Source organism: Crassostrea angulata, chromosome 7 (assembly GCF_025612915.1).
Source record: "Crassostrea angulata isolate pt1a10 chromosome 7, ASM2561291v2, whole genome shotgun sequence".
Lineage (NCBI taxonomy): Eukaryota > Metazoa > Mollusca > Bivalvia > Ostreida > Ostreidae > Magallana > Magallana angulata.
The window spans coordinates 41,062,782-41,084,826 of NC_069117.1; the positions used below are offsets into that span (position 1 = coordinate 41,062,782).

General features: G+C 31.0%; 3 protein-coding genes across 3 annotated transcripts; all 3 read left to right on the top strand.

The window, feature by feature from the left end:
- Nucleotides 1-931: 931 nt before the first annotated feature.
- Nucleotides 932-3,513, top strand: LOC128155225 (uncharacterized). Its single transcript, XM_052816832.1, has 4 exons — nt 932-1,597; nt 1,681-1,745; nt 2,277-2,408; nt 2,684-3,513. Exons 1-4 carry the CDS (start codon nt 1,506-1,508, stop codon nt 3,508-3,510), a joined length of 1,116 nt encoding a protein of 371 aa, XP_052672792.1. The 5' UTR covers nt 932-1,505; the 3' UTR covers nt 3,511-3,513.
- Nucleotides 3,514-8,048: 4,535 nt separating this feature from the next.
- On the top strand, nt 8,049-11,271 carry LOC128156609 (uncharacterized). Its single transcript, XM_052818802.1, has 4 exons — nt 8,049-8,166; nt 8,250-8,302; nt 8,702-8,830; nt 8,923-11,271. Exons 1-4 carry the CDS (start codon nt 8,138-8,140, stop codon nt 9,939-9,941), a joined length of 1,230 nt encoding a protein of 409 aa, XP_052674762.1. The 5' UTR covers nt 8,049-8,137; the 3' UTR covers nt 9,942-11,271.
- A 1,797-nt stretch (nt 11,272-13,068) lies between these two features.
- LOC128155985 (uncharacterized) lies at nt 13,069-16,794 on the top strand. Its single transcript, XM_052817928.1, has 4 exons — nt 13,069-13,175; nt 13,261-13,313; nt 13,879-14,007; nt 14,089-16,794. Exons 1-4 carry the CDS (start codon nt 13,069-13,071, stop codon nt 15,003-15,005), a joined length of 1,206 nt encoding a protein of 401 aa, XP_052673888.1. The 3' UTR covers nt 15,006-16,794.
- The last annotated feature ends 5,251 nt before the right edge of the window (nt 16,795-22,045 follow it).

The window sequence follows — 22,045 nt, forward strand, 5'->3', positions numbered from 1 at the left end:
TGCTACACATCTTCAAATATTGTGAAGTTATTTTTAAAGGCAAGTCAAATTTGAATGGAATGTAAATTTGCATATTTTGCTGACATATGTCACGAACGCTGTTGAAAAGTTACACACTGTTATACGTTTATAATTTAATTCTGGTTGTAACGCGCTTTCTGATTGGCTAAAAAAATGTATATCGTATAAAGAGTGTTGCCTACGTCATAGTAAAAGTAACGTCAAAAATGTATCAATACGCCCGACGTTACGTTTAAATTTTGTACAATTTTACGTCATTTTAAAGGTCAAATGACCGTTTTCATCTACAATAAATAAAGCTTCGCAGTTTATAAAGCGTAAACTGCCCCAAACCATTTTATATCGTATAAAACAAATAAATATTGAATTCATTCCTTGAACATGTCGTAGACTCAGCATTTTGTGCAATAAACTGACATGAAAATATAAATCAAAACTTAAAATTGAAAATTATTGATCGAATATTTGTTACATTTTTTCAATATTTATGATTCAGAGAGAAATTGACGTTTTTTTTTATTTTACTAAAAACGGGACGAGTTAAATAGATTACATGCATCCCTTTTTGGGGTTGTATGGGTTTTTTTAAATGCATATCATTGAAAACATGTTTACATGTGTAAATACGTCGAAGGGTTGAATGTATTCTGTCTAACCAAATTTTAAACAAATTTAGATCCTGCTCACTTTGAACTCAAAACATAGGTAAAATATGTCATGTTAAACTTGGCAAACAAAAATCGTATTTTTGTTGGTTGTTTGAGGCTTCTCCAATCTCGTAAAAATGCAAGTCAAAAAGAAAGAACTCTGTAAAAATTCTTAGAATTTCATAATTTCAATATCTGGTGACAAAGAGGCGTTATCAAGTTATCAAATTTGACGTTATCACAGCTGTAGTCTTTACTAAAAACTAAGCATACTTTTAAGTATATATCAAAATAGAAAAAAAATTATTCAATTTAAGTATTTCCTGAACATAAACTTTGGAAGGGAAAACGCCACTTAACAAAGGTTTGTATGGCGATAAACAAAGTTAAAATTTGATTCAAATTCGACTTTTTATAGCTGGTTTAACAAAAACAGGAAATTAATACCCTGCTCTTAGCAACAGAACGAGTTTATAAATGCTTTGTAAACGCGAATTTAAAGACAAAACCTAGTGTGAGTACAATTTTAGTAAATGCTCGAAATATATCGATTACTCAATGTAACTCAACTAATTGAAACATGAATTGACAGTTCTCAAAAACCAGGAGCCAAGAATTTTTCATTCAAAGAATCATAAATAGTTGAAATAAATGTGTCCTCAGGAAAAAGATGCCATTTTAATTCATTAACTTATGCAACATTGCCGTTAATAAAATAATTAAATATATTTACAATTCATCATAAATCTCGTGAATGAAAAACAAAAATTTCTATTTCCGTGTTTTACTCAGTTTCATTGAGGAAAATAATTACAAAGGGTTTTGCAGCTTTTAAAAATGTTTTCTTTATCTTTTAGGATGAACTTTACCATTTATTTACTTATTCTATTTAATCTCAAATTGCTGACGACTTCCCAGTTTTGTGGCACGTGAGTACTTTATCCAATAATATCTGACCAATTCTTTGTTGATGTTTTCAGTTTTATACATGTTTGTTTGTCAATTTTGGCAGATATGGCAAAATAGATTATTGCTGCGACAACTACTACTTCGATAGCATAAAGAAAGACTGTCTTGGTAAGTAAAAAACAATACCCTTTCTTATACAACACTACTTTTAGATTTTTTCATTGGAAATTTAGCTTAGTTAATAATTAAGATGAGGATAAAAACTAATGATATCACGTGTACATGTACATGCGTTTTAAAAAAAAGTAATATGTTAATTTTTATTCCTACAAGAAATTTGAGAAGGTTTCATTCTAGTGTCGAGAAATTTATTTTCAAAATATTCTTATGATTTGATATCTAAAAGTCAAATCAAATAATGATATGAATATATATACTACAAGGAGTATATGCTTAAGTGCATTCACTCAAAAGCCATATAAAGCAATGCGCTTCTAACATGGACATACATGAGTGCTATCATAAGTCTTTCATGCTTATTTATTTTTCATAACAGCGACATATACATATGAGAACGACATCATAACAAATACTTGTTTGTTGTTAATTGTTATATTTCATGATAGTAAAAACAACGAAATTTATAATGAAGTCCATCACTGCGATAGCGTAACATCTTTGTTCTGATCATTGTAATAGAATGCCCCAATGGATCCTACGGACGAAACTGTTCGAAGACGTGTGTGATACCAAAATATGGATGGCTCTGCTATGAAACATGTGAATGCAAAAATGATGAATATTGTGACATTGTATCCGGTTGTCTCAATGGTAAAAAAATGAATGGATTTTAAATTGGGTTAAATTCAATGTTTCAGTAAATTGATATATCGGACTGTTTTTTCAATCATATTTGTAACTCAAAGTTTAATCTTACTGTGAAATGAAAATCAATATATGGAAAATTTCAGTAGATACAGGATCTAAGTATTTATTTTTCAGAACTACCACGAGAGGGACACTGTTTTATAATTTATACATCCTTTATAAAATCAACTACATTCCATACAATGTATATCTAAATTTACTGATTTTGATTATTGTAGCAAGTACCACTTCCGCGCCCACCTCTACCCCATTAGTAGAAACCTCGACACCGGAAATAAAGGAATCATCAAGTGTTACAGATACACATTCAACCTATAGAACACAGAGCGCAGATATTACAGAACTGCATTCTAATAAGAAAGATACCTTTGATGTAAAATCAGCGATCATTGTGTCTGTTTCTGTTGCTTCTACTACAGTATTTGTTTCGGTAGTTGGTTGTATAATATTCTGCTGCATATATAAGCGGAAACTTAGTTACCCTTTTCAAAACACACAATATGATGAATCATCGAATGATCCTGACATTCAGGTGCGCACGCCGCTGAGTAACTTGGAGACAGAAGTATACATGTACATGGAGATAGAAGAAATATCGCCTGCACTGAGTGGTGATATACCTGATAAAACTAAAGAACACGTTAAAACAAATTACGACCAGTTGTCGAAGACGGTTTCAGATTCCTCCAAATATAGTGAGATAGGTAAATATTACACAGATATTGAAAAATATAAGACATTCACCACGCACAAGGCGCTGTACCACCACAGAGAGTTAAAACGTCATAATTCTTGGCATCATGTGATTGAGAAGCCACTTAACAGTAGATCTCCTTCCTTTACAAGAAAAGCAAACAGTTACTTAGAACTATGTGAAGATAATGATTATCTTGAAGCCGTCCATAAATTAAAAAATATTGAAGCTTGTAGAGATTTTATTTATGCAAACATGAACACTTCTCAATTAGCCAATCCTATTTCTAGTTTTCATTCAAAAAACGCTGTTTCTTATGATGATTTTGTTTCTATAATAAAAGAATGTTGACTGTATAAATGTTTTCATGAATGTGTTATTTCTGGTATATAAAACAAGCGCCTAAAAGTTCGTTTGTAAAACATTGCTGATCCCATGCAGAGTTGAATAAATAAATTTAAAGCAGTGTATGGGGTATATTATAAAAAGCAAATATTATATCATTAAAAGTAACCCATAAAAAGTATATAATTAGGAAATAAAATACTTATGCTATTTAAGATATTATTCTGTTTGCACTCTACATCTTTAATTAAATTTCTCTTGATAGTTTTCTAGTGTTTCAAAAGTTTGAGTAAACTGCTATAGTATAATTATCCCGTTAAAATGAAGAGCACTATATATGAGGTTTTAAGAATTGAACTTCTACGCTAAAATGATTTCTTCAAAATTTTAGGTTGATCTGATCAGAGACATAAATAACAGAAATTGGCAACTCCGCAATAAGCGTGTTTTGTTGTTGAAAAATGTTATGGGACCAACCTTACTTTGAGAACTATATATAAGTGAGATAATGATCTTAACCCAAAACTATGGTGTTTTTATGAAAAATGTGCATAGATTTTAGACGTTTTTTTGAAACAGAACATTGAAAAATAAAATTAATAGATAGAACATATATAGGCCAGCTTTAAAACATCTGCGAAATCTCGGACGATCGGTAGGCAACTGCCTCCTAAAACTCCTCTTTTAATTTGATATTGTTTATAAGACATAAACTCATGAAAATACATTTTAAATGTTTGTTTATTAGAAAGATATACTGATTTAGAATAGGAAAACTATACAAAACGGACCGCGAGATTTCGATCAGTTGCAAATCTGTTAATTATTTCTCTGATATGATTACTAATGATTATTTGTTGATCACTCAGTCATCGTAACTATATTGGTCCATTTGTGTGATCTTTCAACGATCGATATATAGTTGTCTTCTCCATGGCAAGTTGGTTTTGATGGTATATTAAATTCCATTTCTATACACTCTCAATCAGATTGAAGCATGTTTATTTCTTCAATCGATACTTATTTTCTACACTTTAATAACTATTTATAGAACCTTTAAATAAACACAACTAAAATGTGCAGTTTTGTAGTACAAAATGTATTTAAAAAAAAAATAATTCTATACTCATTTTATTCTGCATATCACTGTTTTTAGACAATTATTACATATTCAGTTGGAGTCAATAGGATCTCACCCTAACAGTAAGGCTTATGACTAAATGGCCTTTGAGATGAAAAGGATGATTTAAAATACGGCCACAAGTAAATAGATCACAATTTTTTTTGGAATTTTTGTTACATATTGCATGTACTTAATCTTTAATATATGTATCCTTATATAATCTCCTTTTATTCTAAATAAGATAATTAAAGGGAAGATTTATATTATAAATGAAAATAATACACAGTATCACATCCAATCCCCGTAGACTTTTAGCTCTGCCTAACAATTGAAAGTCTTTAAAATACACGAGCGCTCTTAGGTAAAGTTTTCTCCTTCAGCTGATCAAAGTATTTAGTCGAAATATATATATATATATATGTGTAAAAGATTTTCTGAAAATACAAAGTCGAGTTGGCCTCATCCTTTTTAAACTGATGCATCCTTTTTGGTATATCAATTTTTAACGATAAATATCTCACCTGTTAGATAAGAAACACTTTATATAAAAGTGGGTATACACTCGGCAGACAACGGTCTATCATTTGGTATATATAATTTTTTATGAAATTGCATCTTAGGTGGGTGCAAAAATGTCACCTTGGCACTGGTATGATTATCCGGCACTGTGTTTTTATTTGTAAGTTGTATCTCAACGAATGTTATTTCTGATTGCTACTTTTTTCCTAACCTGGTGAGATTTTGATGATGAATAATATCACGTGATATGTAAAAGGGTCTTTTTCAGCCTGCTTATTTTCTTCATGTATATTTCCTCTCTTAATTATAATCAGTCCCACTTATTTTATCAATTTTTGTTCATTGCAAGAATATAGTAGCAAAGCAGAACAAAATTAATTTTTACTGAGTATACAAAATTATCGATAATGCTCCAATTATTTAAGGAATAAGGAATCATTCTTTGAGTATTATGAGGTGATAATTTCGGTCGGGGCGTGATCAAATCCAATAAAGCCCGAAGGGCTTTACGAAAGATTTGATCACGCCCCGACCGAAGTTATCATCTCATTATTTTCAAATAATGATTCCTTATTACTTATGTTTTATAAATTTTCAGCCGTTGTACGATTAAATATAAAGAAGCAAACCCCGCTGGCTCCCCAATTTATACGTCATTTGAAGTTATGGGTTATATAGTACAAAAATCGATACGTAGTGTTATCACAGGCAAAGACACTGGAAATGTAAAAATAATATTAAATATGCAGCAATCGAAGCTATTCACACTAATCAAGGTTGTATGTGTTTAAAAAGTTGCTTGTATATGAATTTTTACCTCCGCGCTAACCTAATGTTACCCTAATATTACATGTATGTAATGTTAAACAATCAGTATTTCTTTTTTAACCTATGAATACTAAGATAGATTGCCTCTTCTAATGATAATCAGAATTAAGGCAAAATAAATTAAATTTCTATAGTTCGTCTTAATATAGTAAAGTGTTGAATGATCCTAGAACATTGTACATTGTACCTTATAACTGATCAATTGTTGTAACGATGCTTCAAAATTTAATAAATGGAATTGTGAGGACAAATTGAGATTAAAAAAATTCTCGTATTAATGCATTTGAAACAACTGCTTAACAATCCAATAAAAATGATACAAAAAAGTGTTTTATTTACCCTTCCTTGCTTTTTAAATTAGAATTATAGAGTGCAGGTTTTTAAAAGCATTTTTCTCTCATTGCATTTCATCAGTTAGATACATACGAGGGTCAATCAAAAAATACGAAGACTTTTGTCATAGCTATGTTACTTAACGTCATATCATTACTTAATTTGGTAGACATAATTTAGCAATAGTTTCAAACAGTTTGCAAGAAAAAAGTTAATAAAATTCTTTATTTCTAAAAATTATTTAGAATCTAATCTTGCAAAAATGACGTCACGGCGCACGGTCAAAATTTGTGTTATGACAACAATAAACATTTAATGTTGAAAGTAATATCTCTATAAATTGGGCTTAAAACCAAATAATATTGAAACCTCAAATTAAGTATAGTCATGATATTCTATGTACCAAATAATGACGGGATATATTGCTTTGTCTAACAGATATTAGTTACTAAAGACAGATAGTCCTCTTTAGAATTGACTAAAAACATCGACGTCGCCGGACGTCACGGCGCAACAAGAAGTACAAACAGAATGGATTTAACTCAGGAAAAAGCCGATACAAGCTGTGAAAATGCTCAATGGTACAAAAAATAAGTCAACAATTATTTTCAAGTTTGCGTTATACTGTAATAAATTTTGTGGAGGTGGTGGATATTGTTTTTTGAATATAATCAGTACGAAAGAGAGTAGAATATCTGTAAATATTTGGTCATAAAATAAGTAATGTCAAACGACGTTCAGGGTTATCTTTACCGTAAACCAAGAGATACACGGTTAGAAAATGAAAACTTTGAAGAACTAACTAATGATTCTCGAACAAATGTGTGAAAATAAGATGTTAAGTGGTTCAGTGCCATTTTAAATTGTAAGAAGAAAGGCACAAGAGACTAAGCGTGATATAAAGAAGGGGTATATCTATAAACTGTGCGTGTTTGATCTTGACGTCATGTTTTGAACATTACCGTGCGCCGTGGTGACAAAACATGTTGTTTTTAAAAAGGGGTAACAAAAATACCGTTTCATGAAATGGACTAAAACTTTGCATATCAATAACATAACTGTTGGTGCACAGATTAATCTGTTTAGTTTGACTTACATGAAAAATATATGATAGACAGCCACATTGTCTTCGTATTTTTTTATTGACCCTCGTATAAAAAAGTATAAGTATACAAAATATAGATATGCATAGTTAGTTATATATAGTTATTTATTTCGATTTTACAACCTATTTCCCACATAAAAAGTTATCGTAGTATTTATTATTTCTATGATACTTTTTTAATCTATAGCTATCATATTCCACGGAAACAGAATATACGTAGATTTCGAGAAAAATATATATTATCACATTTTCCTGTTTTTCAACCATATTTTCAATTATTCACTTATTTCCTGTATTTATCTTCCTTCCTTATTCATTATGTTTTGTACAATTTCCTCTAAGCAGGATTTATGAAATTAATTGAACATTGATTACAACTACTTTTGAGTTTGAATAAAATGTCTAAATGAAAATAAAGTTTTCCTATGGATTCAAATTTCAGTTCTGATAATTCAATTAACTGATAAGGACTGGGAAAGAACAGCATATAAAATTTCTAAAAACACCACCATTACATGTTTTGGATAAATTAGTTATAAATAGAATTTGACTAATCTGGAAATTGTACATAAATATCGTTTTATTAGTAGCACAGTATATATACATTATAATATATCATTACATTGCATTGGAAGCAGGTCATTGACATGCGTATTAAGTATTTTAAAGAGCCGTTCATTTTTCTGCATATCAGAATTTAAACTGAATTCTGCAAGAAACAAAAAATGTGCAAACGAAATCCTGAAAATGCAAAGTAGGTATTTTCAATTTGATTTAAAAAGTTTTATTTGAATAAGACATTCAATTGTTATGTTTTATCTTTTATTTCTTTTATAGAGTTTCTAGTGAGTGTTGCTATGGTCACATATTCAATGGATCAAATTGTATAGGTAACATTATGTCTCATTTATCATTATAAATCACCCTTTTGCATAATATCCTTTTCTCAAATTTGATAACAAGATATCAGATCAAATGTAACAAATAGCCAAGTTATCTTTTGTCTTCTATACATCTTATATTTCCTTAATGTATGAAGGAAAAGAAAAATCAAGCTTGATAACAATAAAGGTTGAGTTATAGAAAACATTAATTTATCTATTGCATATCTACTTAATCAATAATTGGCAGTATCTTAAATGATTCGATCTAAGTAAAAATGTATTAACATTAGATGTTTGAAACTGTATTTTTATAATGTTATTCAACATTCTTGTATGTCTTGTTTTTTGTTATTATATAATATCTTCATACGCTTTTACCTAAGTAAAAATGATGAATGCTTTCAGTTTGTGCAGATGGCTTCACAGGACAAAACTGCAGAGATACATGTGATGACACATTTTATGGCAGGTTATGCAGTTTTAGATGCAACTGTACCAAAGAGAATTGCCATCACATATATGGATGCGAAACAGGTACATGTATAATTAATCGAAAAAGTTTTATGTCAAACTCAAATTTTATTTTGACAATATTGCCTAAAGATCTTATAACAATATATTTTTAGATGAAAGTCGAAGGTTCAGTATCTCAACAAATACGGTTGAGCTTTCTAAACTCCCTGAGGCAACAACTCAATATACAGATGATTTTCAATCTTTATATATAAACTCTAGACCAGACTCACCACTGACAAAAATGCAATCTACTGTCACGAAATATTTTCAACAAGGAATCGCTGTAGATAGCGCCAATGATACAAGTGTCAAAACTTCCACTATTACACAATTTACTACATCAGATAATTTTTCGGGGAACAACAATTTAATTATAGTTATTGGTGGTCTGATAGCATTTTTTCTTTGCGTGCTCAGCATACAGGCTTGTATAAAACTGCGTATATGTCAAAAGCGAAAAACAGGACGGGTGACTAAGCAACAACAGCCTTTCATATATGAAGAAACATATGAAGAAATCAACGAAGTGCAGGAAGCAACATTTACAAATTATAACGATAAAGCTAATAGCTCTCAACAGACAGGAAAATACAACGAACTGAAAAACGTAAAACGAGATTCAATTATGTCATACAAGAACATTGACAATAAGTCAAAACGCCATTACATTGACGGTGGTATGATCGAGAAATGCGATGAATTAGGTTCGTCTTTGCTCAGTTACGATTCAAATGAAAGTTGTAACGCTTATTTAAAACCTATGAATAATACAGTTGAAAAGCACACAAATTTTAAGGTAATCGACACCAATGAAAAACCAGAAAACTTGAATGAGGATTGTCTGGTAAAGACTACTGAAGACGTAAAATTGTGTCCACATAACATAGAGGCATTGCATGATATAAATATTGATGAAAACGGACAAAGTTCCCGTGATCTTAGCGACAATACATACTTGGATGTTATAAATGAGAAGAATGTAGAGCACAACTATTCAGGTGAAAACCTTAAAGTTCATGACGAGATGAGTGACAATACATACTTAGATGTTATAGATGAATCTTCAGATAAAGATGCACTGGAGAGAAAAAAAAATGATATGAGGAAATTGACGGAACAAGACATATAAACAATTCTAAGTAACATAATTTAACAGGAGATAGCTAAGGAAAAACGACAAAGTTCAGGCTGCAAATATGCTTCGAAATGGTTGTTTTACGTTACAGCTGTAAAACATCAACGCTTGGCTCCAACACTCCGATCCTGTATATAATGAAAAATGAAATGATTAACTAAGCTTTTGCATTAAACAGTTGTCTATGTATCAATGTTAACAAAGGATAACTTTATATTGACGTTGTGGAAACAAAAAGTCGTAATTCAAAAATGGCACATTGAACATGTTCAGATCGTATGGATCAGTTATGTTGAAATGTTGCTCATTGGACGTAAATCTCTGCAATATCAAAGATCAAAAATATAAGTACTGTCCCCAATCAAATTTTTGCCAAAACATATATGTAGTTTTACACCGAACACTTACAGGCATAATGTTACGTTAAATTTATCGTACACAATATTGCAAGATCACTAGTAGTAGATAAAATTTACTAAGCTACATATATAAATCGCACGTTAAGAAAAAAAACCTTAAGCCATCATTGGATTTCATCACGCCTCGACCGTAATGATCACCTTATAATATTCAAACAATGATTTAGGATTTCTAATATTACACTTTTAACAATTGAAGGAATAAATATTAAAATATTGACTTTTGACGTCATTTCCATTACGTTTATTTCTCCACCTACTGAGTTCACTCCAACAGTGTGCCATTTGCGTCACCGATAAAATGTATTAAACTATTCGTTTCAAATCTGATTTATATAGATGTAGTTATCACAGGCAAAGACACTAGAAATTGAAAATAGTTAATATAAAAACAGATAATATATTAAAGCTTATTGTCAATGAAGACTGTTATTAGAGGAAAACCATACTTTATATAAGTTTATAAGTGTATAATATAATGTCTATCAAATTGGACTTTAGAAAGGTTGATTAGAAATTTCTCCACAATTGTATCCTTTATTAGACCTCATTTAAATGCCTCATTTGTTTTCGAAATCTCCTTAATACAAGCCGCTTTTTTCCATGAGGAAACAGCATTCATGTTTTCCAAATTATAAACTTTTGTAGTATACAAAAATGTTCGCATGACTAAGTGGACTAAAATACAAAAAAAACCCATAAAAAATCAAAACAATAAAAAACGAAAATGATTTTGTATACGTATTCAATATAAAGTATACGTTATAGCCAGCAAATACACACACCTACATAAATCATGTTTTGAAGTTGAGTGTCATATCATTTAGTTTACAGAAAAATTAATTTAAATACACTGTACAACAGGATTTGTTACTTATCTCTATGTTTTGTCAAAGTAATGTTTCTGAAACAAATGTCATAGTAATCAATAAAACAATTCAATTTTATTTGTATTTTTACACAAAGTACTTTCATATGCATGTGTATTGACGTTATTACTTGATTTTTTTTTATCATGAGTTCCCCTGAAACTATTATGAGTAAATTGGTTTCTTCAATACATTATTTACAATGTTTATAGAAATAATAATTTAAAGTCGATATATAATGTAGATAAAGTCAACCTAAAACCATCATATATTATCTATCATATTATCTATCACTTCAGTTCAAATGGTTGACAGATAAATAGGCAGACGGGTTGACATGTAGACAGTTCGATAAGTTTACAACCTAATATAAAAAAGAATACAATTCAAGTTCTATTTTCATTTATTGGTAATCATTATTAACTTATCAACTTGTCGACCCGTCGACCTGTCAATCGGTCTACCTGTCAACCTTTCAACACGTCTACCTGTCGAACTGTCTATCTATCAACCTGTCAATCCATCTGCCTGTCAATTCCTCAACCTGTCGACCTGTCAACCCGTCGAATTGTCAACCCATCGATCTGTCGACCCGTTGAACTTTCAACCTGTCATCCTATCGACCTGTCAACCGGGGGATCTGTCATTCCGTTGAATTTCATTTCCAATCTTATTGTTTTGTCATTTTCCATTGTATTAATTTATAAAACATTTTTTGGTCCTTTGGTAATTTAAACATCATAACAATAATTGATCTTTTTAACTACAGTACCGATCGGACCCAACCTATCACCAGAGAAAACCCCAACTAAACCTTGGGTTTACTTTTTGGGTATCATTGGGGTTTACTATGGGTTTACTTTTTGAAAATTTGGGTCCACTCGGGGTTTACTTTTGGTTTATTCTTGGCATTTTGAAATTGTTTTTGAGGTCAACTGAAGTGTGAAGCAGACCAGTATTTTAATCTTACTATCCTACTGCCTGTAATTCCTACCCCTTGTGTATTCCGAATACACAGTTAGCATCTGCTCTCAGGGGTATACTTCTGGCCGGGTTTACTCTCTGTGTCCATTCTGGGTTTATTTTGGGTTTACTCTGGGTCCACTCAAGTAAACCCAAAGTAAACCCAGAGTAAACCCAGGGTTTAGTTGGGGTTTACTTTCTGTTAGGTTGGGTTTGATCGGTACTGTACATTTAATTTTGACGGAATGTGGAACCCAATATAATGTGCAAATAATAATTTGAATCACTACGGAAAGAAAATTATTCTGTACTTGAGCCTGATTTTTTATTAAGATAACTCATAAAAGTTAAATGCACCTCAATGCCAATTAAATATACTCAAAATACCATGGTCAAAAAGAAGTTAGTCTGCACGTCATGTGTTTATATTTTTACAGTTGTATTCCATTGTTTATAAAACTTTACAAAGCCATCATCCTGCCTGCTTCCGTTATAATACATTTTCTATAAATATTCATAAAATGACGCTAAGAATATTATGTACAATCAAATCTATAATTTTTCCCAAAAAAATAAAAAATGAAAATATGATTTTTTTATTTATTGAAAGATTAAATCAAATTCGTTTTCACTTTGGCCGGGTTCGATACTCTAAAAATAAAGCTTAATGTAGCTATAAATGAAATATTATCGAAAATGCTTTTAAACCAACGTTTTGCAAAATGCGTTATAAAAAATCGAGAATCTCTATGTTTTAAAATCATTGTACATGTACATATATAGGCTTTGTTTTAAAATGAAACACCATACAATTTAGCAAATGGGATAAAATTGGCTTACAGAACATTCAACTTGAAACAGGAAATTATCATGCGTGATGAGTGTTTTAAAGTGTCATCCATTTTTTCAGCCATCGATAATTTATCTTACGCCAGTCAGATACTAACTATGTGCAAGAGAAATCTTGAAACTGCGAAGTATGTAATTTATTCTTAGTACTGTATTATATATTTTGACCATATGTTGAATCTTTGATACATTTTGTTTTTATTCCTTTTATAGATTATTTGAAGAATGTTGTTATGGTCATCAGTTTAATGGGACACATTGTTATAGTAAGTTTATTTTGTAAATGTATTGATCTTGTACTGATCTTTGTTTTAATAACAATATTAATTTATTGCCACACAGGTATATTTACATTAAATTTGCAAATATGTTTCCTATATGAACCTATAGAATAGCGAAGACGTTCAATTCTGTATGAACTTTTTCATAATGTCATAATGATCATAGCACGCGCTTATCGCTTAGATTATTGTAAACATAAAATCTAGGTAATTTTAACAGTTCTGAACGATTTGTCTTTCTCAATCGCAAATATACATGTAAGTAATGAACAGCAATGATAAAATGTTCACCGGTATACGAAGTTGGTTGGAACGTGATCAAATCTACTGAGAAGCCATTCTGGCTTCACATGAGTTGATCACATGACCAATCAACTTCATATACCAGTGAACATTTTTAAATATCTGTTCATTATTTAAATAAACTACATTAGGTTAGGAGAGCTTTACAATGTCAGTTTCTGAATAGTTCATGCTAACTTTATAGTCAATGTGTATATAAAAAATAACCTGTAATTAATCCTACTTTTAAGTTTCTCAAAATTTCTAGTTTGTGCAGATGGGTTTACAGGTCAGAAATGCGAGACTCCTTGTGATGGACTTTTTTATGGTTATCTCTGCAGCAATTCGTGCGAGTGCCCTAAAAAACATTGTCATCATATATATGGATGCAGTGCAAGTATGATATCTTTTATTTCAAGTGATTGATGTTAATATTTTATTTTGTACGAACATATATTTTCAAAATTTTATCTTTAAGATGAAAGTGTGGTTTCCAGCACGGCAGTTTATACGACAGAATTATTTGAATCGTCTGAAGCTACGACATCATATCTCATGGAGTCTACACGTTTCTCAGAAAGTACTACAAGAGAATCCCAAACGACAGGAAACCATTATGAAATTACAAACGTTATCTTTAGTAATGTTAGCGAAGAGTTTCAAAGCGATAGAGTAATCATTTCCAGTGTTCCACCAGTAACCACATCGCCGAATTTACTTGATAACAATACCCTCATCATAGCGATTGGTGGACTTATAGCATTTTTCCTTTGCATACTCAGCATACAGGCTTGTGTTAAACTGTATGCATGTATCCGTCGAAAATCAAAATCAAAACGGATTACTGAGAAAACTGATTCGGCTATAGACGAAGAAACATATGACAATATAAACGAAGCTATGATGACAGCAATAAGTAAAGCCGATGACCCCCAGCAGCAAGGAAAATACTACCAACTGAAGACTTTAAACAAAGATACAAGTATGCCATATCATAAAATTGATAACACATTAGAACGCCGATCCGCCGAAAATCTCAATATAGAAATGAAAGATGAATTGCACTCTTCTTTAATCAGTAATGATTCGACTGGTAGTAGTAGTAATTCATACCTGAAACCTAGGACTAACAAACACGAAAAACACAACTACATTGAAGTTCTGGACACCGCTTCAGCAAATGACGAACTTGTGAAAGACTGTATAGAAGTTCCTGACCATGACGCATCATTTCCAAACTATTTAGAGCCAATTCACAGCCAACATATAGATGGAAACGGTCAAAACTCTCTTGTTCAACGTGACAGTACCTACCAAGATGTGATCAATGAAAAGCCATTAGAAGATACGTATCTTGATGTTGTTCATTGCATAGAAACGGGAAATAACCCATGATTATACTGAAGGGTCACCTTCAGATAGTTTTATTAAAGTTTATATTATCTAAGCAACTTCCTTGTATGTTCATTTAAGTAATAACCTAAAACTTGTGTTCTTAAATATATATCAACATGTGATATGAATATCATTTTTGTGAAGAAAAACTCCATGTTTAAAAGATGTATAACAGAAAATTATATGATTTACATAAAATTGATTAAATTAATTGGTAACGCGCTAAAAAAGAATTTAATTTAGATAATATGCAGTGTGCAGTGATTATTATTTTACAGTCGATGAACACATAACACCTTTTGGCCGAACACTTAAGGCCAATTGCATATTTACCCTTTTGTTCTGATTAAAAAACAAGATGAGTAGAAAAAGTATTTTGCTGGAAGATATATGTTAACAAGTGTCCCTCTCCCTAATCCCTTTTAATTTTCATGAACCGTTTATCTACCTTATCTATAACACCCACCAGCAAAACTTTTCAATGAGGCTTGTATTTATACTTTAATTTTAAACCATTAAAAATCGCAACTGATGTGTGTAATTTGTAATTTTATTTGACCCTTAGTTCAATGAAAAACTTTTGTTTGCTTTATGAAATTCCTTTACATATGTACATATATTTGGATACAATGAAATATAAATATGTTGTTTTTTTCAACTTGGTTAATTAACAGATGAAGGGAGACAAATTACTTTCCTACAATTTTACAACGCATGACATTTTAAATGTACGAAACGTTTTACTTAAGCTTATCAACAAAAATATTTTAATGAAGCAGGGTATAATTTTGTCTACCCTTCATATTTTGATGAAATTTCGTGTGTCGAGTTTAATTTATGTATCAATCATAATGATTGTAAGACAAAAAAAATATTCACCTTCCCAATTTTTTCAAAGGATGTGTCAAAAGTTATATTTTTTTTACTATAAAATCCATAGAAATTGAAACTGGAGTTTAAAAAGCGCTAAAGGATTTATTGCAAATTAAAAAAAAAAAAGAACTGATCAATAGGGAAGATGGATTTCCCGGAAAAAATCACTTTTGAAAATTAATTTTTTGGGTAACTTTCTATCGTACATATTCCTAAATGTTTGGAATTTGCATTTTGAACCTATTATATTGCTCTTGCAATTTTATTATTCATCTTTAAAGTTGGCATTTTCTCAGTTAAATGGTATATTTCTGCACTGTTTTTGGCCTAGATACCCTATAGGACCAGACTGCCCATTAAAAAATCTTATATATTTTGATAGGTTTTGTTCGAAGGAATAAATTAAGATTGAATTTTCTTAGGTGAACCCCAGCCCGGCCGGGTCGAACATTGCGAAAAAACAACAAAAAATTAAGAAACTGATTTCTATCATAGTGGTCTATATTATTTTCTAAAAGTGTAAGTCTTGGATAGCTCACTAGGCTAAGGCGCTAGCAAATAAAAGATAAAAAAAAGGCACTGGCTATGTCCCACACATGACGTTTTAGTGCCCTGGTTCGATTCCATCTGTGGTCATAGTTTTTTGTCTTCTTTTTTTTAATTTTTAAATAAATGTCATTAATAAACACCGTTTTATTTTTGTTTGATGCAGATTCGTGCATCTTGTTTATTTAACGTCGAAATTCACATTTGCTCTTTTAATTAAAGATATCTATGAAAAAAGTATATACTTGTATATACATGTAAAAGCAATCAACCCAAACTATACCCTAGTGTAAGCACGCTTTGTTTGAGGACAAAAATCATTCACTCTGTATTACTCGAGACAGATGACACGTAAAATAAAACATGCAAAGCAAAACTGTTGCTTTTGTCTTTCTAGAACATCTGTAGAAATAGTACAATTGTGGGAGAAGTACTGCAATGTAGTTGCAGTTCGTTCTTTGCAAAGAAAGTCTGCACTGGTGACATTTTAACCCAAACTGCTGGAGGGAGGTTTATAGATAAAATAAAAATAAGGGTGTGTCAGTTACAGATTTCCGTCCCCTGGCCATTCCCGCATCAGGAACGTCCCCAAAGGATGCAGCTGCTAATACGTACGGAAAAGAGTTCAGTTAAATAAACATTGAATGATGTTAGTTTCGAACGCCTCGTAAAGAATCATTCTACATCTACAAACATCATTCTTCCTGTTATTTTTGTTGGAAAGTCTAAGGCAACGTGCATTATTTGTCGCAAAGAGCCAAAGAGTGTGCGACATTTGAAATTGTGACACGCGAGACTTTCTGATAGTTGCTAATACGTCCTTAGTTGTAAATAAACGCATATAAAGAACGTGTTTCGTATTAAAGAATGTAAAATAAAAACAAAAATTTTCAAAAAATGTTCATTACTGATACTACTCGGACAACGACTTTGAATCTTGTTTTTCAATGATTGTACGTTATGAGAACTAGAACATTAAAGTTTACTGTGTATGGCCAAAAATCGAGATGTGGACCAGAAATCGATATGCTTTTTGTAAAGACAGAAACCAATACAGTTCCTATAGGTAAATTCTTTTGTATATGTAGTAAACAAGTTTTCCTTTTCACATTTTCCCCATGCATCCTTTATTTTTGCCCTCGGGATTTCTTTTGCTTTTAAATATATGACAAATATTCTAAAAAGGCATTTAATGGTGAAAAAAAAATTTACCTCTTGGTTCGGGTCAGGAGTTATATCATATATGACCCCCCTTCCCCATAATTTAGCATATTGCGGTATATATTTGCTTTGAAAAAATGTTGTTTAACAAAAAAATACTTTTTAAATAAACATTTCAATCTTTCTTTTGGCGTCCTATTAATATTTTCTTTAACACTGGATACACTTCCGCCTCAAAAACATGAGCAAGATTTACTCTTTTCTTCGGCATTTTGCATAATTACTTAATGATATCAGAAAACGATGACGCGTAACTGCTAATATAACATTCTGCCCAATTAAGATCATGCATTTACAATTTTACGACTCAAAAACGTTACATACGTATAATGTTAATTTTGTATAAAAACACAATACAAAGAAAGTTATAACTCTTCATCTACGTCTGCATTGAAATAGAAGATGCGCAAAGGTAAGCGCGTGCCTAGTGTACTCGGCCTCGTAAATTTCCTTTAAAAAGTACACTTTGGTATGCTTTTGTCGATATATTTATTTATTTTTAATATTTTGACTGATTTCCAGATTGTGTAAATGCATTCAGTCGCATTGATCTTGATGAATTTTTGGTCTGTTAGGCCACGGTAAAGTTTTCATTCAAATCCTTACATTTTTGTTAGTTCATTAATGATTTACAATCATTCAAATTAACTAGAGCCGAGCTTGTTGCAAGTAACGAGGAGGTCTTCCGTTACAGCTTCAAGTCAAGAAAGGATTGTCAGTCGGTCTTAATAAAACCACCTCCCTTCTCCTTACACTTGTCAGGGTCTTATAGATATTGATAGGAGGTCTTTTCACACTACCTTAACTTCTGACCAATCAGGGCTTTAGAAAATCACTTTCAACTCTTAAAAATAGTTCATGCGTATTTTCTATATATTAATGTAACACCCAGACTGCAGAGTATTGAAGAGTTAGATCTCTCGTAAAAACAGACAAAGGCATTTTTGTGATAAGTTGGGGATATATTTAGACACGAAAAGTATTGACTGCGACTTTAAAACACTATTACTCACGGAGAGCTATTCCCTACATGTATAAGCAAAATGAAAGCGGGTATATGTCTTCATGTGAAGCTTCGCAGCGCAGTTAAAGCTCGAATTTGGAGGTGGTGCTTATTTTGATCAACTTTGAACTCATAAATGTTCATTAGATATATAATTTAACGTCAATAACATCATTCTAATAATGGTAGTTGATTAGTTTTTGGATTTAATTTCTTGTTGAAGAGAGTTTAATCAAATATCAAACCCCTCATTGCGCAATCATGATCATTATTTACTTACATGTATTTTCAATGAAAACGTTAATTGTCGTTTGGTTCCGATCCGCTCTCTTCCGAAGTTTGTATCGATCCGTGACGCGTCGACTATTTTTAGCTGCTAGCAAAATGGCATGCATGTGCGCCGAGATGTTGTGAATTGATACTATGCGTATGGATGTCGAACTATGCAGGACATATGGTAAGTATTGGACAAATCATTCAATAAACTAACGCAAACAGTATGATGAAAAATGTAAACGCAGTACTTAGTGTGTGCTGAAACAACAAAGTGATGTACGGATCGAGATGTGTTTTTCTACGACCACATGTTATAAATAATTATGAAGTTTTATTACTTATCAACGCACTAGCATATCATTTTGTTACACAAACGATAATACATCAATACTTTATTTGCATATAATTTATTATTTTAAAGAATATTTTAAGAGTATTTAAATCCCACTTGTTGAAACATCTTGGACAAAAAATGTCGATGGCGATTTATCAGCTTTTCCCCATCAGACATTAAATTTAACCTGAATGCACAACCTTCCAGTTCCACATTGATTGTTTATCAGCGACACCATACATGTATCAATGTAGATGATAAGTAATGCTACTGTTTTAGACTGTTGGTATATTTACATGGACTGGTATATGATCAGTAATTTGTTTTTGCATGTTTACCAATTAATTTAAAAAAAATCATTTTTACTCTGACAAATTGCTCTAAGTATCACTTCTGACTGCTGATCCATGTGGCTTCAAATAAAAATGTCACTATTCGGCTTGTTTACTTTGAAATAAAGGAGCCTTAATATTTATTTAGAATTAATTTCAATATAACCATGTGTCACAATTATATAACCAGTATATGTAAAATTATGGTCTAGAATAAAAAAGATGATACAGTATAGGTTAATTGTTCTGGGAATTATCATCTCTAATACTAATGTTGTACTGTTTTGCTGATCTGACTTAACTATCAACATGATCAGGTTTTTTTTAACATGTTTAATTTATCAGAACAATTTTTAAATGAAATTATTTGTCAGGCGCGTTGACTGTCCTTGCAGACAATTAAAACATTTTTCAAAGCAATACAATTATCCTTGTTAGGTAGCATTACAATATTAATAGCTACAACTAGATTGTCATCACCTTCATTCAACGCGCATCATGCAAATACGGTACACCTTGCTTTCAATGACAAGGGTCAGTCATAACATTTCGTTGAAACTTTTCTGGAGTTAACGCAGCTATGCCGATTCAAAGCTTTTAATATGTAGTGCACTGTAAAATTTTGACTTTATTTGTTTAAATTGGCCGGAATACATAACAAAGAAAGAAAAAGAGTGATAGCTTTGAGGTTTCAAAATATGATGTGCTATTTTTTGTCTTTCACACCTTTATTAGCTAATCACCAGCCTCAAAGACTGCATACTGATCAACTATTACTTGTATCGCTGCATAAAATTTGAGTTCAAGTCTAAATAACTGGAAATTTGATGATTTCATTTACGCCGTAGCTTATACATTGTACTTCATGTGTAGACTCCTATACTACTTGGAGGTGAAAGATGCAGGGTACCCGTGTTATGGTGTTTGATTCCATATGTTGTATGCTCAAGTGTCTCATTACAATCAACTGCTTCAGCCCCTAAATTGAATTCATCCAAATGCATTAAACATGATTTTGGTAAGATTTAAAAATACATTGGCTTATATATATATATATATATATATATATATATATATATATATATATATATATATATATATATATATATATATATATATATATATATATATATATATATATATATATATATTCTGTGGGTGGAGATTACCCTGCATGTATGTGTGTGTTTTCATTCTGCCTGAAATGTAATTAAACTTGCTGTGAGAGTATACACTATATCCCAAACATTGATTGCTTAGCATTATCCCTTGACGATACAGATTTTTTTTTTGGGGGGGGGGGTTCTTTCTGCTATTGTTAACATTTATACTTAAGTCATCTTATAGTATTAAGTTAACTCTTGATTTTCTTCAGTATATTGGGAACATTTATTAATTGCCACAAGAAAATCTGTAACGGTAATAATAATAATATATATTCATATAAAGAAATCAACATTTAGGAAGGAAGAACATAAATGCCCAAGTGGAGTTTCCAATTATTATTCTAAGTAATTGTGTTTCCATCTTGGCATCTTTTGTGTTCACTATTGTTTACAAGAAGTTTGAATAAACATCAGAGGCTAATTTAAAAAAAAGATTTCCCAGGGTGAAAGTTCATTTTTCGTGATTTGACATTGTATATTTTATACTGTTTTAAAGTGCAAGTGCTAAAATATATAATGTTATGTTAAACTTTGTAGGCTTATGCGTAAGACCATCTGCATCAATTGATGAATTAGCTGGTTCTACCTCCCTAAGTATGTTCCTGCCTATTACCCAGCTTTTCCTATATGGAGACCATCAGCATGAATTTGTAAGAGAAAAGCAATTATGTGCATTTATAACCCCCAAGCAGAAATATTAACATGATTATATATATTAATTCTAAATATACAAATCTAAATTTAGTATTTATATCTTGAATCTGAGATTAGGATTTTGCAACTCTTGTTTTTTTTTTCAAATTATTAGCAATGATATTTAAAACTTAAACAGTCAAAATTAATCTGAATATGCAAATATTATTTATTTAAACCATGATTTATTTGTTAACAGTTTCCTAATTATGAGTTATTTCTTCAATATTCCCTTGAAAAATGAATAATAAATGGTTGAAAATCTATGAATTTGTTGTTCTGATCAACACTCAAAAAGAATTTAGACTGTTCGTGTATTGTTGTTTGAGTATTTGTTCATTAGGAAGGGGGTGGGGGTCAGAGTTTTGTACTCGTACTTTCTTAAAAATAAAGAGCAATGTTGAGGAATACTTTAAAAAAAAAATAACCAGCAATTTTGAAGAAGAATGTGTTTTTAAAAATTAATATATTTCATTCACCAGTTATTGATTTAATTGGCAAGAAAGGTAAAAAATAAAATGAAAAATTCGTGGCTTGTTGATTGTCGCTGAATACATGCACGGATCTAGGGGGGGGGGGGGTCCAAATCCACCCCC

Excerpts from the sequence above, each read along its gene's own strand:
- LOC128155225 (XM_052816832.1), top strand. The coding sequence starts at position 1,506 with ATGTTTTCTTTATCTTTTAGGATGAACTTTACCATTTATTTACTTATT. Across the intron at positions 1,598-1,680 it reads ACTTCCCAGTTTTGTGGCAC|ATATGGCAAAATAGATTATT; the intron begins GTGAGTACTTTA and ends CAATTTTGGCAG. Across the intron at positions 1,746-2,276 it reads CATAAAGAAAGACTGTCTTG|AATGCCCCAATGGATCCTAC; the intron begins GTAAGTAAAAAA and ends TCATTGTAATAG.
- LOC128156609 (XM_052818802.1), top strand. The coding sequence starts at position 8,138 with ATGTGCAAACGAAATCCTGAAAATGCAAA. Across the intron at positions 8,167-8,249 it reads CGAAATCCTGAAAATGCAAA|AGTTTCTAGTGAGTGTTGCT; the intron begins GTAGGTATTTTC and ends TTTCTTTTATAG. Across the intron at positions 8,831-8,922 it reads CATATATGGATGCGAAACAG|ATGAAAGTCGAAGGTTCAGT; the intron begins GTACATGTATAA and ends ATATATTTTTAG.
- LOC128155985 (XM_052817928.1), top strand. The coding sequence starts at position 13,069 with ATGCGTGATGAGTGTTTTAAAGTGTCATCCATTTTTTCAGCCATCGAT. Across the intron at positions 13,176-13,260 it reads AGAAATCTTGAAACTGCGAA|ATTATTTGAAGAATGTTGTT; the intron begins GTATGTAATTTA and ends TTCCTTTTATAG. Across the intron at positions 14,008-14,088 it reads TATATATGGATGCAGTGCAA|ATGAAAGTGTGGTTTCCAGC; the intron begins GTATGATATCTT and ends TTTATCTTTAAG.